This window comes from Aythya fuligula, chromosome 5 (assembly GCF_009819795.1).
Source record: "Aythya fuligula isolate bAytFul2 chromosome 5, bAytFul2.pri, whole genome shotgun sequence".
In the NCBI taxonomy this organism is placed as follows: Eukaryota; Metazoa; Chordata; class Aves; order Anseriformes; family Anatidae; genus Aythya; species Aythya fuligula.
Genome location: NC_045563.1, coordinates 31613245 through 31635348, shown reverse-complemented (window position 1 = coordinate 31635348; position 22104 = coordinate 31613245). Strand labels below are relative to the sequence as shown.

The 22104-nt window shown below is 48.3% G+C and overlaps 2 protein-coding genes across 2 annotated transcripts; one reads left to right on the top strand and one right to left on the bottom strand.

The window, feature by feature from the left end:
* Window positions 1-1531: 1531 nt before the first annotated feature.
* On the top strand, window positions 1532-15789 carry DDB2 (damage specific DNA binding protein 2). Its single transcript, XM_032189539.1, is given in 12 exon segments — window positions 1532-1575; window positions 3241-3424; window positions 5552-5682; window positions 6180-6371; window positions 8969-9135; window positions 10276-10335; window positions 10337-10373; window positions 11755-11932; window positions 13006-13151; window positions 13421-13585; window positions 13901-13944; window positions 14612-15789. Coding segments are annotated over 11 exon segments (1542 nt in total). The 5' UTR covers window positions 1532-1575; window positions 3241-3252; the 3' UTR covers window positions 14862-15789.
* Window positions 15790-18311: 2522 nt separating this feature from the next.
* Window positions 18312-21579, bottom strand: LOC116490391 (outer dense fiber protein 3-like). Its single transcript, XM_032189521.1, is given in 7 exon segments — window positions 18312-18395; window positions 19244-19384; window positions 19836-19957; window positions 20138-20239; window positions 20644-20844; window positions 21473-21533; window positions 21535-21579. Coding segments are annotated over 7 exon segments (756 nt in total).
* Between the last annotated feature and the right edge of the window lie 525 nt (window positions 21580-22104).

Sequence of the window (22104 nt, the reverse complement as noted above, 5' to 3'; positions counted from 1 at the left end):
CCTGAAAAAAAATGAACAAAACCAATGCCAATTCTTTGGCGTAGAGATTCTCTAAATTAACTATATGAGATTTTAATGCCATTATCAAATGTACGTACATTAGTGAGGTAGGGGAAAGCAAAAACACGTAATTCATTAATATTCTTTATCCACTGTTTGCCTTATTTTATGTTATGCAGATTTTGATACTGATACTCCATGCATTGAGCATCTGAGATGCCTTCCATTTCGGATCTGGCTGTCCCCAGTGCTGACTAAGTGGCGAGGCTACTACGTAACATGGCTGTCTCACTCCTTTCCTCTAAGACTGGAATTGCTTAGGGAAAATTGAGTGCTCAGGTAAACAAGATCATTAGAATAGCAATACTTCTGCTCTTTTTCTTGATGCAGGGCAGCCTAGTAAAGGTCATGGGGTAGAAGGAGGATAGATAGCATATTTACTCTTATCTCCAGAGGATTGAAAAGTTTTTCCTACCTTTTAGCAGAAGATAAGTCTTGCTTGCATCTGCAGGCAAAACTCAAGTTGCTGTAATGGTACTCTTTACATCAGTAGTCAGACTAAAGTAGCCAAAAACATTCATGCTTTGGAAAAAGATCCTGGCAACAAGGAGGCAAAATACCAACTAGTATTACAAATACCATGAAGTTGACGGTCTTAGTCAGAATATAGCTTTACCAGACCCAGCAACAAGACAGCTTTATTCTCTAATAGAGAACTGTGAGCTATAACTAAGGTGGAACCTCAACAAGAGCGTATATCAGACAGAAGGCATTGTAAAAAAATAATAATAAAAAAGCCTAATATCCTGCTCATGCATATTTATACTCCTTTGACTTTGCTGCATGCATTAGTTTGAAGAGTGTGAGCCTGTAAATGCAGAATAGTATTTTCAAATTACTCTTTCTCTGGCCTGTGGTGTACCACGTCTGCTTAGTACTGGCATACCAGTACTAATTGGCGGCACCCCATGCCAGTGGCCTTTCTGCTGTGCATGATTTGTGAACTGCTATTCTTGTCCTTAGTGAATAACGATTACAAAAATAATCTGGTGACTCTTGAGAGAGAAAGCAGATGTGGTGTTAGTAATTGATAGAAAATGCTAACCATGACAGCGCAATGAGGAAACCCGTAGGTTACTGTGCATGCCCTCTGTGCAGGGAAGCAAACACTGGAGGATGAAAGGAATGGGGACAGGAAGTACACAACATTGCTGGGGGTAACTTAGATGACACCATTGGAGTCTACTTTGGGACTAATACGTAGATCACTGAAAGCAATACAGGTCTTTCAATCTGCTTGAAGAGAGTTGGTATTGGGGCATTTGTCTTCAGTTACAGACTTAGAAATTTACACCTTTTACTGTATGTGAAAAACAGGGGATGTTAAGATTTTTGTCCTTTAATTGGTGATTTGTTGGCGATTCCTGATGACCTCCACAGGTTCTGCCTCTGATGATGATGACATGTGCAGACCTGTAAACAAACTCGTTGATCATTGTCAAGACAAGGAGGCTATTTTTCTATAGCAGTTTCCCTTCCCAGAAATCAAGCCTTCAAGGCTTCTGAGGAAAGCAGGTAAATACTACTTTCAGTTACTGCTATTGCTATTTTTTTGTTAATGGGTACAATTCTCAGAAGGATGCTGTGTGTTACAAAAGTGCTTGGTAAGACCATGGTCAGGCTGGCATACATGTTCAAAACGGTCTGACATGTTGTCTGTCAACATGTCAAAACTGACATCTGTCAGCGGTTATGATTTATTTTCCAGGTCATTCTGATACTTGGTTTTACGATGCTAAAACGAATATAACATTTTTGCAGTGCAGCAGAAAGGTCTGGAGTCTGGCTCTTTGTAGCTTCTCCTAGTAGTTTTTCAGTTCATTTTCTACTATGTGAGAAAATGTATAGGTAACTTGAACAGAACCCCCTGTCCCCTCAAAAAAGCAGCACCCCTACAACTGCAGGAGTGGTTACAGAGATATTTTAGGACTACACACCAGCTGTGTGGATGACAGGATGTCATTACTCAGAATATTGATGGGGACCTGAGGCACAGGCTGCCTGCTGCTCTGGAGGCAAGGCAGGCAGCAGCCTCCCTCCTGGATGGAGAGGGAGGGAGGGAGGCGTGTGTGCCTCCAGCTGGGGATTGTTTTTCTTTTTCCCCAGCTGTAAGGCACAGGTTTTTCTGTTGAGCTCCACCACAGCTCGACACCAGGTGCGCCTGGCAGTGCAAGTCGCGTTTTTAAATAGCCTCTCTTTTTTTCGCTCGCTGTTCGGTTGATCTATTTTGGGCCCTCTCCACGCAGCTTTAATCAACCCATTCGGTGCCGCAGTAATTAATTATTCCCCTAGGAGCCCCGAAAGAGCTGAGCTGAACCCCTGGAGGCCGCCTCAGAGGCGGTCCCCCCGCGCTTGGGGCCGTGAGATGGCGGCGGCGGGGCCCTGCCGAGGCCGCCTCAGGGCTCGGCGCCGCTCCCGGGGCCGGCAGCCGCGGCCCCCCCGCTCCTCCCCGCCCCGGTTATGAAAGCTCCGGGGAGGGGCCGGGGCAGCGGAGGCCGGCGGAGCGCAGGTGAGAGCGGGGAGGCTCGGTGGGGGCTCGGGGAGGGACCCGGCCCTCAGCGGGCTCTTCCCCGAGGGGCCCCCGGGGTGCGGTGCCCGGCAGCCGGGAGGAGGAGGCGGGGAGCCGGGGCAGGCAGCAGGCTCGTGGTGCTGGCCCCCACGGTCAGAAGCGTGTTTGGAGCTTAGCGAGGGAGCCCAGCCCAAATATTAGGTGGTGGCCGTGAAGTAGGAAGAGTAGGAAGTGTCTTCTGAACGGGCTCGGTGGGACAGCAGTCAGCCTTGGCTGTCTTCGCAACAGCTCAGACCCTGTCCTTAGCCCAGTCTGAAGAGCTCAGTGTGAGCTGCTGCAGGAACAGTTAGGGTATTATGTGGTTTCACAGATGTGCTTTATGCAGATCTGTGGGTTTTAAGCTTAAAATTTCGGTAGAAGCACATCTGTCAAAACATACCCCAGTGCTGTAGGATACACTCATTTTCATATGGGAACAAAGAAGAGTTTATTGAACCTGTTCCCCTCTCCAGCAGAGCACAACAAAAAGCTACTGTCATGCTGATGAAAGAGGCTACGGGTATAAGCACTACTTCCAGGCCACTGGGATAAATTTCACTCCAGTTTTCCTCTCTGTCGTCTGGTTAAAAGTCTGTGACAGTCTTACCTTCCGTGCTTTTATTTGCTTCTAGTGGTCAGACAGAATGGCTCCAGTAAATCAGCCAAAGGACAAGAAGCATGAGAGGGCGCATGAGTATTGGTCAGAAGAAGCAAAATCGTCTGGGAAAAGGAAACTGGACTACAAGGAACTAGAGAACGAACCACTAGCGAAGAAATTGTTTCTGAGAAAAACATCCAAACCCCTAGAGAAAATTGGTAATGCTTCTTTACTGTTTCTCCCAACCAGATTTACCCTAAATCACAGGTATCGACTAGCTGAAGAAGGAGAATGCCAAGAGTCACATTCAGATGACTCTATTACATATTCAAGTGATACACAGACATGTATCGGGGTAGTGCAACCTCCAATTATCTGTCTAGTGAGAGTGTGTCTGCATGTCTGTCCTTCGTATTTGAGACTCCATACCCCTTGGTAGAAGCCTGTCCACTGATAATGCCAATACAGCACACTGGAGAGTTCTGTGGAATTCCTGAATTACCAGATCTCTGCTTTATTGTAGGACAGACAGCCTTGGTAACAAATCATTTTTTCTTCCATGCAATTCTTAATGCAGTTTCTTAGCTGTAAGGTTGGTGTTCTACAGCATGCAGTCTAAACTGACATTGCCACCTGATCTGTGCGTATTCTAACTTTTCCTAAAGCAAGCAGGAGTTACAAAATACGGAGCAGTTGTTAGTGTGGACAGTGGTCATGGAAGCAAAATACTCTTGTTGGAAAGGAGTTCTGTACGTAGTTGTGGATAGTTAAAGCATCTTCTGTAGCTGACTTAGCTGTGTGGTTTTCATTGTAACTTCATGGCCTGATTTTCAGATTTGATGAGCACCTGTAGTTCCCCTAAGTTTCAGAGGGAGTTGGATATGGTTAGTACTTTGAGGAAAAAGAGACCAATCGTATTTTTCCCGAAGACTTTTCTTAAAAAGATCAAGACCTTTGCATTTGAGATTTTCTGTTCTTTATACACACTTTGTGAGAAAAACATCCAACCCCCCAGAGAAAATCGTAATGCTTCTTTGCTGTTTTATATATTGATTTTAATATGTTTTGGAAAAATTTTTTTTTTCTTCTGAATTATGTAGTACAGGTCCAGTTTCTTGCAGTTGAAATCTGTTTTTAAGCGTTTACTACAGCAGATTCTAAAAAGGCCTGAAGTTTTTACTTAGTAAATTTTCATTTGCAACCACACTGAATCTGAAAAAATATGCCCCCTTCTGTCACTTCTGAAGAAGGAACTGTGGATGCTAATTCTTCTGTGGAGGGAAAAAAAAAAGGAATTAAAATATAAATCCTTTTGTGCCCACTTCAACAGGTGTGGCAAGTGTTAGCACTATGTTGGCATGTGAATAAAGAAGTTTAGTCTCTCACCCCTGCATTTCTAGGTTCCAGGCTTGCCTTAAAGGAAGATTTTGTTTAGGTTCTAATCACACAGAATGATCCTTATGTTTTTGGTCTTCTGTTTTTTCGTTAGTATCCTTAAATGAACGTAGCATTTTTGTTTCTTAACAAAGGCATCTTTCTCACTTGACATCTAGATCTACTGAGGTGTTACAGTCTATTGCCATGGGGATGATTAGCTCATAGACGTGGGACTGCGCACAGATCTTGTTTTTATCTAAAGGTCCCTGAAGATAAAACTTGGAACATGAACAAAATGTAGAAGCATGCTGTGCTCTCAGCAAAAATCACCCTGAACAGAAAGGTTTTCAGGCGATGAGGCGTCAGCAAGTCTATTATCAAAAACAAACCTCACAGTTTGCAGGCAGACTGTACGGGCTACAGCACAAGCAGATAGAATATTCTCATTTACAAGCAGGCGTTTCAGGAACTGTGTGGGACCTCCCATTGCCACACTTGGGGAAATTTCAGGTGGAATATTTCTGCTCTTCACACGTCTGACCTTCTTTCCCCTGCACACAGGGGCTCACCCCCTCCCACTGCATGTTGCCAAGTTGCTGGGGCTTTGGATGGCCTCAGTATATTCTGGGTACGAACCATTCAAGCTCTATACTGTCCAAGAGATGCGCCACCTGAGACTTTGCTTTAGTCCTCCTTCTCGTGCTGTCTTTTTGCTAAATCTTTGGCTAGGAGAAGGAAGTTTGAACATGAGGAAGCATACACAAAGTTTGGCAGCCTATGAGAAGCACTGGACTCCACAGTTGCAAAGGCTGCATGCTCCTTAGACATGTAAGAGTCATTTAGTCTTTTCACTTGTGTCTGAAGCTTTTCATGGATTTAACAGCAAATGCAGATGTCTTCCCATGTTTGGTGAATGAGCATGGCCGGCGTTGGCTCCCAGTAACTTTTATTCTTTTCCTCTCTGTCAGGTCGGAGTGGAGGTGGGTCTGTGACGAGAAACACCAGAGCCCTTTTCCATCAGCTGGAGCGGCGGTGCAGCATTGTTCATTATGTCTACCAGAACAAGCTGGGAGGCTCCATCCGGGCGCAGCTCAGGCAGGTGAGGAGTTCCTCCTTCATGACCTGTTGGATGTCCTAACTCTTTTTTTTTTTTTTTTTTAATGCTGTATTGTTAAGCTGCAAGCAATTTGGATGGAGGCCTATGACACTGTAGCTGTAGGTGAAGTGTAACATTCTGGATGCACAGCAATGACATAGTCATCAAGGTCTTGGTTCTGACAGGGAGATGTTATCCTCCCTCATTAATATTAGTTATCCTGCCTTCTTAGCTCAGCCCAAGAGGCTTAGCTCCCTGTACGTCATTTAAAGCATGGTATCTCTCAGTTCTCTGTTGCTTTCCGGGTGCTGTGGTTGATGTGGATTTGTGTGGTCCAGATAGTTTCCCTTGGGGACAGCACATACTCCTTGCGGAGAGGAGCTTAGCCTTTGTTGTGAATGTTCTACAGCTGGTGGTGATTAGAAATTGTTAGTGCTCCTCATTCAGAGATACTCAGGGATCCCTGCAGAAGTCATAATTATCTTTTATCTTTGTAACAGTGTCTACAGCTGCCCTTTCTGCGTTCTCTGACCTCATACCGCCTCTTTCGAACAGCAAGTCCCTTTGACAGGAGAGTGACATGCCTGGAGTGGCATCCAACACACCCAAGTACCGTAGCCGTTGGTTCCAAAGGTGGAGACATCATTCTGTGGGACTACGAAGTACTTACTAAAACCTGCTTTATAAAAGGGGTAAGTCTCTGGGTGTGTGGGGTGGGTAGGAGGGGAAAACTGGAGGACCACCAAATATCTGTGGGTCAGAAGTGAGATCTGTTGTGAGAAACACGTGAAGGCCTTGGGCTGCAGAGTAGCCAGGCATGGGTCAGGACTGAGATGCAGCAGCTGTCATTCCTAAATTCCAGATTGTTCTAGGGAACAATCCTATTGCACTAGGGAGAACAGAGGCTTGTTGAGTAAATTCATAATGAAACTGTACTTGATGTGCGTTCAGTGCGGGGGGGAAAAACAATCAGCAACTGGCAAAACAATTATTTTAAAGGGATGCCAGAAGCAAATAGGCAGAGAGGGTCTGTCTGGTTTAGGTCTTGATCTTTCTCTGCTCACCTTTTATTCTGTGTCATATGAAGAAGCAACTTGGAGTGGAGAGAAACAAAGTCCCTACATCTGAAGTAAAAAACTAAGCTAGAATGAGTGCTTTGTACAGCTAGCATGCCCCCATAGCATATTCAGCCCATTGGCAGTCCTACAGGGACTCCTAAAAGACTCTTCCTGTCCCTTCCTAATTAACATAGGTGTGCACTGGAAGAATTCCATCCTCCAAAAATTCCAGGCTGTATTTCTTTTTTTGTTACTAGTGTGATGTCAGCCAAGGAGCACGTTGCTGGGGGACTGGCGGAGTTGCAGCTCTATTCTCTGGGAGGGCAGCTGCCTAGACAACTGTCATGTGGGAAGGCATGGTTGTCTTTGTCTCCTGGAGGGCTGTGGTGTGTTTGACTGTTGCTGTTAAGAACGTAGCAGAGAATGCAGACTTAGAGCACACACTTTCCTTCTTCCCCATCACTCAGTGGATTTTTTCTTTTGTCATCCCCTTCCTTGTAGATGGGAGCTGGAGGGGCCATCACAGGAATGAAGTTTAACCCTTTTAACCCTAGCCAGCTGTACCTTCGTCAGTTGCCGGCACTACCACCCTGCAGGATTTTAATGGCAATACTTTCCGGGTCTTCACCATCTCCGAGGACTGGGAGTAAGAAATACAGCAATGTTTTGGGCCTCTGCGTCCTGCTGGCAGGAGCACTACACAGAGAGAGAGAGATGCTGGTCTCTAATATATGGGAGCTGGGCTTCTTCTCCACGTAGACCTCCTTTACCCTCTAAATTCAAGAGTTCCCTCCCTTCTGAGGAGGCTCGCTCTCCCTTTTTATTTTTCTCTGAAAATGGGGTGTGGGTAGAAGAGAGCTCTCCCTCATTAAGGGGAAGGACCCAGATGCTTGCTTACTACCTGTTACACGTGGGAGTGTGGGGTGGATTTCCTCAGCTCTGTGCTCTGTAGCTCTGCCCTGGGGACCTGCTGACCTCTTGGCCTGCTAGCAGTGCTGCTCGCTGCCAGGTGGCTTTTGCAGAGCCATCTGCGGTCCCCTCAGTCCTTCTCCACAAACACCACTGGCTTTAAGTGGTACACGTCATAAGGATCACACCAGTTCGTCCCACCTAACTTTCAGTGCTTCTTGTATAAAATACCAAAATTAAGACTCAGATTCTTCAGAGGAATGAGGGGATGAATCTCTAGAGGCAATTCTGTGTGCCTGTGTTTAGAATCCCCCTCTCACACTATTCTGTGGACTCATGAGGAAGCCTGACCTCTTCAGTTAGTTACTTCAGTGCTAGGTAAGTGAGAGAAACGGGGTTAGCCTCCTCTTTGCTTTTCTCCACCTGATTCTTTCTGGTAGCAGCTTTCATGGTTGGTTTCCAAAGCGGCTGTTCCAGCTGCAGTCTTGTCTTGAGGCAGAAGGTGAGCCCTAGTGGTGCTGGGATGACTGCTCAGGTAGGCAAGGTGGGACGGGAAGATCTTGTATCCCGGTGGATCCCTGTCACAGCAATGCCTGGATTTGAAAGGACATGCAGTCTGTCTTTGCTGCTGTGAGGGCAGGCAAGCTCTATGGATGGGCTTTTTGTCTTCATTGGCCTCTTAACAGCTCATGTGTACTGTGTGACTTCATTAGATGGTTGCTCTGTGAGCAGCAGATGGAGTGCACATCAGAGTCTGGGGACTCCCAGTCTGTGTCCTTCTTTTCTGTCTTTTTGTATGTTTTCACATTTCCTCAGTTGAGGTTCTTGTGCCTCGTAGCTAGCAGTAGAATTACTCCTGGTACTGCGCTTGTGCTGCCTGCTGTACCTTGAGAAGGACTAGGTATGGAATGGAAGTAGGCTGTAGTGAACTGGTGAACGAAGCCTCTGTAAGAAAAGCTTGGTGCAGGGCTGTCATGAGATTTTCTGTAGCTTCTGCATGCAGTGGTGCTGGTTTTTCTTCTGATCTCCTAAACCTGGTCTGAGCCAGGTGGTTCACTGCAGATTTGTCCTTCCCTCGGCAGCAGAGGAAGCAGTGCTGCTAATGAGGTTTGCAGCCCAAAGCTTTGGGGTTGAACCTAGAGGCTCAGAACGTATATGCTCAGGTCTGAAACAGATCAGAAAGATCTTACGTGTGTCCCCTGAAAAAAGAGCGGTGCATCGTGCCTTGGGAAACCTGCAATGTGTTCCAGGAGATGAGTTGTATTAAGATTTTTTTTCCCCCACTCTAACCTTGATGCCTTTTGGCTCTGTGTGTATTCCAGAAAGGGCCGGGAGATTCTCTTGGAGACATCAAGTTCAGTCCTTATGAGGCAGTGAAGCTTTATGTGGCATCAGGGGATGGCACCCTAAGCCTGCAGGACCTTGAGGGCAGAGCCGTGCAGGTGATCTCCCGTGCCCCGGACTGTGGCCACGAGCTCCATAACGTTTGGTGAGGAGGGAGCAGCGCAAGGATGAATCTCTGCTCCTTAACGCTGTGGTTAATGGTTAACCCTTAGCGCTGGGTTAGTGCTGTGGCTCTGCTCGTGCTCACTAACATCTGCTTCTTTGCAAGCGTGAGGAGATCCTTGGCGTGACGTGGCCCTGTGAGGAAGCTCAGAGATAGGCTCCCGGTCCCAGCTCCAGCGTGGCAGGGTGGGTTGACAAGCTAGGCAGCCCCGGGGCACCTTGGTTTTTTGCAGTAGCTGAGTGCGCTGCATGCACCTTCTGGTGTTATTTCTGGTGACACCATCTCCTGTCTTGCAGGTACTGACAAAGCTTTGCTGTATAAAGTGTTGAGGTGAGAAGAGCAGAACATGCTTTCTGCTCTTCGTTGTGATCGGTGTTCTGGGCGCTTTGTGTGCAGCAGCTCAGGCAGCAGAGGAGAGCTCAGGCCAAAAAACATTCCTGAAGAATCAAAGTTTCAGCTTACTGAGTTTACCCTATTGCCCTCTGGAGTGCCCTCACCATGCTAATACCCACTGCCTTGAAATCAAGAATAATTTGCAATTCATTGCAAATTAAAGCTTTCCCTACAGGCTCCCAAAGGACCCCAGTTTTACTCTCACTGGCCCTACCCTCCAGCAGAGCTGGGGTTAAGAAATAGGTCTTTATCAGCTAAATCTCCACTTAGTTTTGTTCCTTGGAGCATGAAGTTGAGACAGTTTAGAGGTGCAACTTTCCAATCCAAAGCTTTTGTCTTTTCTTTACTGCTGCTTCACTGTGTTGTGGGAAACCTTATTTTAAAGCTGTTTCTGTATGTTTGGCTATGTTGCATGGGCGTTCTGTTCTTTCTCAAAGTGTGCAGGCTCCAAGGGACTTCTCAGCCTTTGTGTTCCACTGTTCCAACATGTCACACTCTGTCTAGTGAGCATTTCACAAATTATTTGGAAATTATTTCATATTCAGTCGCCAAAACAAGCACTGCTGATAAACCTTCCTGATGTTGAGGGCCACCCCATCAGATCAGGCAGAGATGGCAATTACAATGTGTTGTGGTCTCCTTGTCAGAAAGGGACCAGATGTGAACCAGAGCTCAGCTGCCTTCAGCTGCCTGTGGGAGCAGCACTGATTTTTGTCTCTTTCCCTCTAGTTGCTGGTACTGCAGCGTTGATGTTTCTGCAAGCTGCCGCGCTGTGGTGACAGGAGATAATTGGGCACGTGGTTCTGCTCAGCACTTCTGGTGAAGAGGTTTGTATGGCTCCCTATAGCACCTCCTTTACAGGAATCTGCACTGCTCATTGACTTCCCCTGCACTACAGGGGCCCAGTAAAGTGGACAAGTGCCTTGCAGCTGAGATGAGCCTACACATAGTTAGGGGCTAAGACTTCCTCAGCTTCTGCCAAGCATGCTGGTCAGCATGATAGTAACAAATCTCCAACAGGGACTGTGTGATGTGCTGCCCTTTTCTTAAAGTATTTGTTACTGGGCAGAGTAATTATATGGTAAACTGAAGAGCCTAAATACCTCTGCCAGCAACCTTCATCCTTCAAAAATTAGCGCCCTGATAGGAGTCATTTGGAGGTACTGCTTTGATGGACACCTTTCCATGACTTGTGGAGTAAGTACGGAACAGTAATTCAACAACACTGGGATATAAATTGCACTACTGCTTCTAGACATGAGAGGGCAGGCAGAGGCAGACTCTGAAGCAGTACAGAAACCTATTAGAGAACAGGCTTGGAGTGGCCCTGCTTGCAGGAGCCTGCTGTACCACCACACTGGAATTACCATTTCTCCTGCCTGCAAGGTAACATCTGTAAGAGTGTGCCACCCGGTGAGCTGTGGCCAGAGGCAGCTGTGTAAATTAGCGAGCAGTTACACATACATGAGTTTTGTGCATTAAAGGTTAGTTGCTTTCCTTTATTTTTTTTTTCTCTTGAAAGAATTTGATGGCTCTTCTGCACTTAGGAGATACCTGTTATTATAGAGGGAGGGCCAACTGTACTCCTTTGACTAGAAAGAATCTTCTGTCATCCAGTATAAATTTATTCATAGTCAGTTTATATCAATTTGTTCTGCTGAATTAAAATATTTCTTCTTATATTTCTTTTCTGATACCTTTCTAGAAGCCAATTGTATCCCATCACCTGTCATTTTTACTAAGATAAAGAAAGCAAGCTTTTCTGATCTCCCACAAAGTAGGCCCATCCTTATTATGTTGGTGGCTCATTTCTGTACCTGTTCCAGTTTGTTTTAATCTTCCTGCAGCTGCAACACTGGCACTGCATGAAGTATTCCACATGAGGTCTTAACAGTGACATTAATGCTTCGCTCCATGAAACAGGGATTGTATTTTTCTTTCCTATAGCTGTAATAAGTTGGTGGATCAGAGATTCTCCCAGGAATAAATAGTTCCAAGGTCATTCCTCTCCTTTCTTGTTTCCAGTAGGTGTATTATAGAAGGTTTTCTGTTTCTTTTTTTTTTTTTTTTTTTTTAACTCTGTAAATGTATGACCTCTTTACTCTGCACTAGTACACTAGCAGATTCTCATTTCATTTTTTTTAAATCCAGTCCTTTTTTGTGTGTGTGTGATTTTTATTTTTTGTTTGTTTGTTTCCTCTGCTTCAGATTTGGAAGCTGAAATTGCACAAGAAGAAAGTAACTCATGTGGAGTTTAACTCTCGATGTGAGTGGCTGTTGGCCACAGCATCTGTGGATCAGACAGTCAAAATCTGGGACCTCAGAAACATCAAAGACAAAACTAATTTTCTTCATGTGCTTCCTCACGACAAACCTGTCAATGCAGGTAAGTTCATGAGATAAGAATTTAGGTCGCACAGATGTCTGCTGAATCTCCCATCCACGTGCTTTTCTTCTTTCTTTTTCCTGAGTTTTGGCTTCTACGTTGCTTTTCTTCCAAAAAGCGTGAGTTGATCCTCTCTTTCTTCCAGTTATCTCTTGTGTTTTTTAAGAGATGAAAACACTTTGGAGCAAGCCTTAATACAGCCAGATGCAAATTGTTCAAGTATCATGTAACTTTTAAACACAAACATTGAACATGAATTTTACCTGAGTCCTTTGGGAGGAGGTTGATTTAACTTGTTAACCTGTATTTTTTTTCAACCTTCTGAGTAAATTGTTCAGAATTGCTGTTCATGGTGGAAGCGCACATAAATTGTGTTTTTTGACAGACTTACGCTAGGCAGCTTAGAGCTCATTTTCTGAGGTACTGCCTTACAGGTTTAACAGAGAGGATGCTCCTGCTTTCTTGCTGAAAAGCTTTCCTGCATGCCAGCTGTCTTCCTTGTGCTGGTGCTTATAAGCAAGGAAGGCAGTGGGAATGTGCAGACAGAGGCAGGGAGGTGAAATAGGGCAGCTACAGATGGCCTCAGACTTGCTGTACAAACCGTGGCACTGTGCGTTCTTAGTGTTGAAACATCAGCAGTGTCTGAGATGAGAAAACTGAATTTATTGGGATGGTCCCTTTGGCAAAAGCAGGGCGTGGGACTCAGGGCTGTTTCTTGCCTGCAGTTTTACCAGTTTCTGCAAGTCTGAACTGCAGGTGTCAGTTTCCATCTTTTCTGGTGACTTCCCATCTGAATGAACAAGTTCCTTTCTTGGCTATGTCTCTTTCTGACTCTAAAATGAGAATAATGATTCTTCCTATGTAATTCCATGCTGTAGGTTTCGCTTACTGTAAGAGCCTTGAGTTTGCTTGAGACAGGTGAAGTCTTGTGTTGGGGCACATGGCCACGTGTACATTTTAGTTTAAAAAAGAAACAAGTTGACATTTTCCTAGTTAGAGAAATGTGACTTTTATGTTTCTTGTCAATCACAGCATATTGATCTCTTGTTTGCCTCGTTGTCGCCCTCTCCCAGCTTACTTCAGCCCAACGGATGGTGCCAAGCTGCTGAGTACAGACCAGCGCAATGAAATCAGGGTTTACTCTTGCTCAGACTGGACCAAACCACAGCATCTGATCCCACACCCACATCGGCAGTTCCAGCACCTCACACCTATTAAGGTGAGTTAAGCCAGCATAGTCCGAGAGGAGCATCACCCTTGGTGCTAGCAGCAGGCTTTGAAAGAAATGGTCTGATTTCTGGGCAGGATACGATGGTGGGTGGATATTCACACTGCTGCAGCTCTTGCAGAGCATTCCGCTGAGGATGCTCGTGTTTCTGAGTCTATGAGTGGGATGGACAAACTGCTGCTCAAGCTGCTGGTTCCCTGGTGTGTGTCAGCATTAACTCTGCCCCTCTCTAACTCCCCGTCCCGCTGCTCTGTGACCAGGCGACGTGGCATCCTCGCTATGACCTCATTGTAGCGGGTCGCTACCCAGACCCGAAGTTCCCAGGGTACACGGTGAACGAGCTGCGGACTGTTGATATATTCGATGGGAACACTGGGGAGATGGTTTGTCAGCTCCATGACCCAAATGCGTCTGGTATCATCTCGGTTGAGTTGGGCACTGCAACTAAAACTACCTCTGCGTGTTGAACTGCAGCAAGAGATGGGCTTTAGGGGCGAGAACAATAGGAACATCCTCTCCACTTGTGACAGACTCACGGTCTCCGTGGGGTTGTGGCTGCTGGTTAAAGCTGCTGACTCGAGCAGGGCTGTTCTGTGGTCATCTGTGGGTTTCCTGTGATGCTCTTTAGGGAGCATTTTGCTTTCCAGATTGTTGCTGTTATATAAGCAGTGGTGCTCTTACGCCTCTGTTATGTAAGCAGTGATGTTCTTACAGACTCTCATTGTTTTTTCCATTTTCAGCTCAATAAATTAACCCTATGGAGACACACTGGCCTCTGGCATGGGTGAGTAAGAGAACCTAGAACACTAAGCACCCAGGAAAGACTAGGCTTGTTTCTCAAGACTAAAAGCAAGTCGTGAGTGTGGTTTCCCAGATCCCATTCACTAGCAGTCCCCTATAATTTTCTACATCTGTGAAGGAAGTCAAGACCTTCTTGTCAGTCTTCCACTTTAGCCGTTACGAAATGGGCTGCTAGTCATCTCTCAAGCATTCCTGAGCACGAGATCTGCAGGGGAAGAAGCCTCCCCTGAGCCCTGCTGCCATCTGCCGGCCATATAACAGTTCCAGAACACAGGATGGGGGGAAAAAGGCCTTTTTCCGGCTAGGCCTGTAGCACTTTCCCTTATTTGACTTACCTTATTTCCCAGGCTTCACAGCCAAGATTACAAGATTTTTCTTAGGCCGTATGGGATTAAGGGAACTGATTTATAGGTTTCTGTCTTTATAACTGTGACGATGAGATTAGAAATTACTTGATTACATTTGTAATTAGAGAAAAATTTCATGGGTGTTTGGAGATTGTCTGCAATAAAATATCTTTGTATCCTATTTGCCTTGGAAATGTCTTAGAACAGACAAAACATTTGAATTTCTGGCATTGAAGCAGCATAGCCAAAGGTATTGTCCGTCAGAAGATCTACATCAAATACAATGTTTAATTTTCCTCTCAGGCTTAATATTCTGATCTGGAGCCGGGAGGAGATGGTGATGAAGAAGCAAGAACATCTTCTGAAAGCCATGACAGAACAGGGGATCGGAAGCCGGAGTTTGTCCAGACGTGGAGGGCAGAGACAGGCAAAACCCAGGGACAAGCAAACTGAAGCTAAGTTACTGTCTTGGGATGTGGAAGAGATGAGAACAAAAAGCAAAGATCCTAAATCACAGGCAAGGAAGCGAAAAGGGAAGGATCTAGAAAACTGATTTAGTATTTTGATCCTTTCTGGATCAGAGAGGACAAATTCAGTGCTGGCAGTGGGCAGCATAAGTGCTGCAGGGCATTAGCCTTCTTGCTTTGTCCTTCCTCCCTGGATCTGATCTTGCTTCCCTGATTCCCTTTGCTTCCCCTTCTAGAGAGTTGTTCGTTTGTCCTCCAGGTGGAATTACCACTTATTTTCTGAGGCATCAGGGAAACTTCAGAGGTCTTCAGATCCTGCTGCAGTTACTGCTTCCAGCCTTCCACATCTGCTTGTTACCAGTAACAGATCGGTAACAGAGGTGATCACCTCGTGTAGCGCGCTGTGGAGCAGCTCATGACGGGTCCCCAGAGAGTCCTAGTCAAACTGAACTGAGGAAGCCTTTGTTAGCAACACTGACATCCTGAAAAGGTCCAATATTTGCAGGGGTGAGGTGATGGATAGCTTGGGTGACCCAGGGAACACCAGCTTTCCCCACAATGTGCGTTTGTCAGAACCTCAGGCTTCGCCTATTCTGTGCTTGCAGCTGTTTAACTAGGCTACAAAGAACACACCAGCCCTCTTTGCCTTGTGGGATGCATGGGCAGTACAGAGCTGGGAACCTACTGATTTTGTAGTTTCTATCTCGAGAACTCCAGGCTTTTTCTTGCTACCAATTAGGTAATTTTTCTCACCCATGCCTATGCACGTCAGAATATTGGATGAATGTTTTAAGGCAGAAATGAGGGATTTCTTCCAGACACCCCTTTTCAGAGCCAAATCTTCAAACTGCTGTTAAACTGAAAAGTTTTGCATATTCTAGATTGTTAATAAAATAAAGCTGTCTGGGGCCTTGCTGCTGTTCCAGAGGTTGGTGGATGGGACAGGCTCCAGGCCTGCTCGGATTCTGTGTTCACTTTTGTAGTTTTGCAGTATTGCTATGAATAAAGTTTTGTACTAAACTGAAGTCCTTCTGTGGTACATAGAGTGGGTGCTTTGCACATTCTGCTGAGCTGCTTTGTTGGGAGGTTAGAGACGTTGACCTTTCTCCTGATGAACTAAGAGAACTAGAACAGTACTAGAACTAGAGAAGTCAGTCGTAATGCTGTGTCTTCAATGGACCCTTCATAGCTGCATTATGAGCTGTGTCTATGCATGGTTGCTGCTATCAAAACTAGTTTATCTCAATTCTCTGTCTGCTGCTGGGACTGTAAATCACAGTTTCCCCTTGGGAGGGGGCGTACTGCAGTACATTCTGTTTGCCAACACTGAGCACACTGGGGTTAGCCCTGTGAACTCAGAGAACAGGAGGAGTGGAGTGCAGTGTGAATCTATTTTAATGATGAAAAGGAAATGTATTGGAACAATCACAGAAAGTCATTCACAGTCAAAAAGTCTACGGGGTGGGTACTCACCCCGTGCCACCCTGTGGTTTTACTTACGAGACCATGGAGAGGACATGAGAAAATGGGATGGAAAATCTACCGCGACCCTAGAGGCACGGGTACGTGAGTTGCAAAAGAAAACAATCAAGAAAAAGGGATTCTCTGAAAAGTTTGCTGCTCCAACTTCCAGCAGACAGTCCTTCAAACACAGAAACGAAGAAGATTCTGACCAGGATTAGGGGAGCCCTGCCTCCAGCCAGGGGGAGGAAAGGGACAATCGAGTTTATTGGACTGTGTGGATTCGATGGCCTGGCACGTCAGACGCACAGAAGTATAAGGCTTTAGTAGACACCGGTGCACAATGCACTATAATGCCATCGAGCTATAAAGGACCAGAGCCCGTCTATATTTGTGGAGTGACGGGGGGATCTCAGCAGTTGACTGTATTGGAGGCTGAAGTGAGTCTGACTGGGAATGAGTGGGAAAAGCACCGCATTGTGACTGGCCCGGATGCCTCCGTGTATCCTTGGCATAGACTATCTTAGAAGAGGATATTGCAAGGACCCAAAAGGGTTCCGGTGGGCTTTTGGTATAGCTGCCTTAGAGACAGAGGGCATTAAACAATTACCTACTTTGCCTGGTCTCTCAGAGGACCCCTCTGTTGTGGGGTTGCTGAGGGTCGAAGAACAGCGAGTGCCAATCGCTACCACAGCTGTGCACCGGCGGCAATATCGCACTAACAGAGACTCCCTGATCCCCATCCATAAGCTAATTCGTCAATTGGAGAGCCAAGGAGTGATCAGCAAGACTCATTCACCTTTCAATAGTCCCATATGGCCAGTGCGAAAGTCTAATGGCGAGTGGAGACTAACAGTGGACTATCGAGGCCTGAACGAAGTGACGCCACCACTGAGTGCTGCAGTGCCAGACATGCTGGAACTCCAGTACGAACTTGAATCGAAGGCGGCCAAGTGGTACGCCACAATTGATATCGCTAATGCATTTTTCTCCATCCCTCTAGCAGCAGAGTGCAGGCCACAATTTGCCTTCACTTGGAGGGGAGTCCAATATACTTGGAATCGGCTGCCCCAGGGGTGGAAACACAGCCCTACCATTTGCCATGGGCTGATCCAGTCTGCGCTGGAGCAGGGGGAAGCTCCTGAACACCTGCAGTACATCATCACAGAAACCTTTCTTCTGCATGTGCAAAATTTGCTGCCTTGAAAGACAGCAGGTCTGGTCCCCTTCAGTGTACTTTCTCTTACTTCTTTCTTGTGCCTGTTCTCGCAGGCAGTGGCTTTTCCTTATGACTGTCTTGCTATGCAGCAGACCTAGATGCTGTTTCAGAGGCTAAAAAGGTGGGAAAGATATTGAGAAAGCAAGCTGCTTCTGCTGATTCAGAGTTCCCATGCTGGCAGATGCCAATATGGTGTAGGGAAAAGCCCCCACGGTACTCCATGGGGAAGAAAAGGAAATGCCTGTAACCTAAGATCTGGCTTCTGCTGCCAAGAGGGGAAAGGAACTGCACCAGAAAGGGAACTTAGGGTGGGAAGTGAACAGCATCACCACGTGAAGTGCTGGTGCTTCTGGTGCCTGCTGCAGTCTCGCATGCTGCCAGAAGCTACGAGGCAGGTGGTAAACACTTGGTGTAAAGTTCCCTGCAGCAGCTGCATGGTGCGGCTCCAGGATGCTTGGCTGTGGGGTGCGAGTGGGTAGGGAAGGCCCTGAGTGCTGTCACGGCGCGGCGTTGAGCTCCGATGGCTCTTTGTGGGGCTGGCATCTCTCCTCAGCCAGGAGCACTGCAGCCTGCAGGAGAGGCACGGCCCTGGCACAGCGTGAAGGGAGCCATCAGGATGCAAGGCCTAGTGGGTTGAAGGCACACAGGTGAAAAGGTGCTGGTAGAGCTGGCTGTCTTGCGTGCCCTTTGGATTGCAGGGCTCTCCTCTTGAACTCTTTTTGCTGAGGCTTTAACCTTACAGAGGGAAAAGGAAACTTCCTCACTCACACCCCACTTCCCTTCCTTCCCATTCCTCTCCTCACAGCTCAAGGAGAACAAACCAGGTCTTCTGGGGATTTTTTTTTTTTTTTTTTTTTTATTCCACTATGAGTGGAGTTGTATAGATGGAGTGACGGATTCCAAAAGTGGTCTCAGGTGCCTGGGGCTTGATCAGTGTCACCTGGAAGGGGAAAAGTTTAAAAAAAAAAGAAAAAAAAAAAAAAAAGGGGGGGGGTCATAAGGGTTCTTCTTGCTGTCCCACACATCCCCTGTTCCTAGCCAGTCCCTGTATGCCTCTGTTACTGCTCCGTGTCACGGATGTCAGTGCAGTGCTGCTTCAGCTTCCTGCTGGAGCAGACTTGTTGCAGTGAAGGCAGGCTGCTCTAACGGGTGGTTATGGGCACTTGGCATGTCTCATCCTTATCTGTATGCATGCATGGGAACCTTTAGCTAACTCTCCCTGTCCTGGTGGCATGCTCTTTCAAAACCTCCCGTGTTAGCCGAGCACTGGAAATGCTTTGATGCTCTTCCTGCTTGCCATTTGGGGCAAGCAGTCATCACCATAGATATGGGAGAGGTAAAGAACGACCTCCCTGATTTTTTGTTTGCTTTTTGTCTCATTCCGCTTCAAGAGAAGCTCTTGTGTGCAAAAGGAAACTGGGCTGAAAGGACAGTTGTTCTGCTTGGCATGGCAAGCTCAGCTGGACCTGCGCTGGATCCAGAACTTTCTCCAAGCCCAGCCTTTGCTGGATTCCCCTCCCCGTGTATCTGCAGGGTGTCCCAAGCTCCACTCTCACAGATGGTGATGGGTGAGCAAGTTGCGTGTAAGGGCAGAGGGAGTGGAAGGGAAAAGCCGTGTCCTCTGCCCTTCCTCTGCTAGGGTCTGGGGCAGGGAGCAGGCCTGCTGTCCTGCAGCCGGTGCCTGCAGGGAGAAGCCCCGTTTGTTCTCTGAAGCCTGAGCAGAAGGGGGAGATGCTTGAAGGCTGCTCGTTGGAAAACGGAGCAGGAGAGGCGAGCAGGCTGCCTTACCTTTCCAGTGCGGTAGTCCGCGGGCCCAGGCTTGATGGTTCTGTCCCCTCCAATTCTGGTTTGGGCTCCCATGGTGTAGATGGGTGCCCTTCTTTTGTAGGTGTCCACCTCAATCTTTGGGAATGCGGCGGGACCGGGAGTCTGCAAGAGAGCCGGGGACCTCGTTGGGTACAAATTCACAGGTTTCTCCTTCCCGATGCCCCACGAGGGCTGCACCCTCAACAGAGAAGGGGCGTGGGAAGCCTGGGACAACGTCAGCTGTGGCACAGCCTGCTCCCCTCCAAAGAGGGGCACGTTCCAGAGCGGCAGGCAGGTAGCCATCAGTTCTGATGAGCTCTGCGTCATCAGAACTGCCAGAGCTGGCAAGTGAGGCACTTGCAGGTGTAGGCAGAGCATCCCTGTGTTTTCTTCTGCTGGAACAGCGGGAGAGCTCTGTGGCCCTGTGAGCACAGCTGTGGATTCTCTGGCTTTGCTCTTGGTGCACAGAAGCCTGCCCTCAGCAAGGATGCAGCAGGCTTTGGAGCCCTCGTGGCACGAGGAGAGCAGCTCGGGGTCACTAGGCAGTGCAGAAAAGAAGGGAAGCACCGCTCACCTTGGAGAGGTCTGCATCGAAGCGATCGTGCTTGCTCTTCCACTTCATAGAGTAGCACGGGCTGGCGGTTGTGTAGGCTGTGTTAGGTCCCATCAGCCTGGGTAAGGTGTAGGTGCCAGGGCCTGCAGGAGGAGTGAAAAGAGAGGGTGAGCGATGGGATCCCGAGTGAGAGGCTGCTGCTTCTGGCCCCACAGGTCAGGGGGAGGCTTTGGAAGCGGCCCCTTGCCGAGGCGGAGCAGCAGCAGGCTGTCCCTGGAGCTCGCTCAGGCTGCACGTGTCTGCCCTGCCCGGGGTCGCCTTACCTGGAGGGTGGTCTGCTCGGAAGGCCTCGTGCCGGAAGGCCATGGACTGCACGGGTGGGCATTTAAAGACGTGCTTGTTGGATGTTTCAGTGTGGTAGTCGCCTGGGGCCGAGAGAAGAAAAGCAGTCAAGTGTTGGTCTTTTTCTGCAGCCACAGAGGTGATACCCCGAGGAGGGGATCTTCAGAAGAGCTGCAAAATTCCCAGCTCTCTGGCAGCTCCTCCTGCCCTGTGCTGGAGGACACAGGCAGCACCGAGGGGGATTTCTCTGCACCCCACAGCTTTGTCCTGCCCTGCTGTCCCTCTTGTCAGCCCCCCGCCTGTGCCCCCTTCTTTCTGGACTCTGGGTCCTGCCCCCTTGTGCCCACAGCCTGTAGTCCTTGGCAGCAATCCTTCTCAGAGGGCATTTATGGCTGCCCACACTTATGGCTTGTTCCCCTGCTAGGCCAGGGCAGAAGTGGGGTGTTGTGGTCTTGTCGGGATGAAGAGCTGGAGAACCGCTACTCACTTGGTCCGGGTGTGACCTCAGTGTTTATTTTGGGAAGTCCCCGGATGTGGGCGCCTGGAGGCACGTACTTCCCCGTCCTGGTGATGTCAGGCTCCACGAAGTAGCGGGGACCGGGACCGCAGCCGCCGGTCACGGATGGCTTGGTCCCTCTGCAAGTGTAAGCAGGGGCTCGGCTTTTGATGGGACTGTGGCCCACGAAACCTAGGAAGCAAAGCACACAAAGGACACCTCCAGGAGGCTGCACACTTCAAGCTCCGCTGGAAGAGGCGCAGTTGGAGTCGCCATCCTCCCAGATTCCCCTCCCGTGGGCCTTTTTCCTCCAAGACTACTACAACCACAAGCCAGTTACGCAGTGCTTGGGGTGCAGAAGAGTCGGCCAAGAAGCACAAATGGCTTTGTAGCTGCACTGCAAAGGCAGCAGATAGAGACAGCTGATGTCTGGCCAGCAAACTTCCTGCGCCCCAGCGGTTCAAAAAACACTGCTTGGAGCACCAGTGTTGGCCCTCCGTAACGAGCATCCCGGGATTCAGCTGCCTATCCAAGAGTGTAACCCCACAGACGCTGGGAGAGCTGAGTGCAAGCCAGCAGGAAGGTGGCTTCTGTGAGGCTTTGCTTCCCTGGAGTGCCGATGGGAACAGCGCCAGGAAATGCTGCCCAGGCCGTTGCTTTTGCTGGTATGAAAGCAGCGCTCTCCTGGGCCGTGGGGAAGTATCAGCCTTCCTCTGCCAGGCCTGGGGGGCATGGAGGCTCTGCCAGAAAAGACTTTTGGGCTGCTGTGAGCAGCGATGTCCTAGATGTGCCCGCCCCGCCCTGGGTTTGGTTGCGGTACCTGTTGCCCCTGGGATGGAGTACTTGGGCCCAGGGCTGGTGAACTGGGCCATGATCGGGCCGCTGGGGGCGGTGAGGTCTCCACGTCCCCACAAAGGCTCCGTCCATGCTGGTAGGTGTCTCCAAAGCCTAAAGGTAGAAGAGCAGAGGAGTTACTGATGGGCTGCCCCAAAAGAGCCTGGAGTTCAGCTCTGCCCCTCTCTTTCAGGTGCCAGTGCTCCGCTTGGTGCACAGGACTTCTTCACCGTCCCCTCTGTGCCTCGGTACTGAGCCTTCAGAGGAAACAAAGCTATCGCTGCTGCTTTCGCCAGCAGACCGACAGCTGAATCTCCAGTCCCAAAACCCAGGTCTGAAACCCGCCTCCCCCTGCGAGAGGAGCCCGACTTCACCTTTCTTAGCCTTGGAAGGAAAATTCGGTGAGGGTGAGTGCTGCTGCTGTGGCTGCTCGCAGTCACAGGGCACAGAGAGTTGCTGCGGACAGGCAGAGCTCAGGACAGACTCTGACTCTGCGGGGGGGGTCAGCTGCCAGCTTTTATAGGGGGCGGCACGGCATCGCCATGGAAATGCATTATGACAGCATAGAGGCTTCGGGACCACGGGGATGACATCTGGGCTGTACCTCCTCGGCTTGGG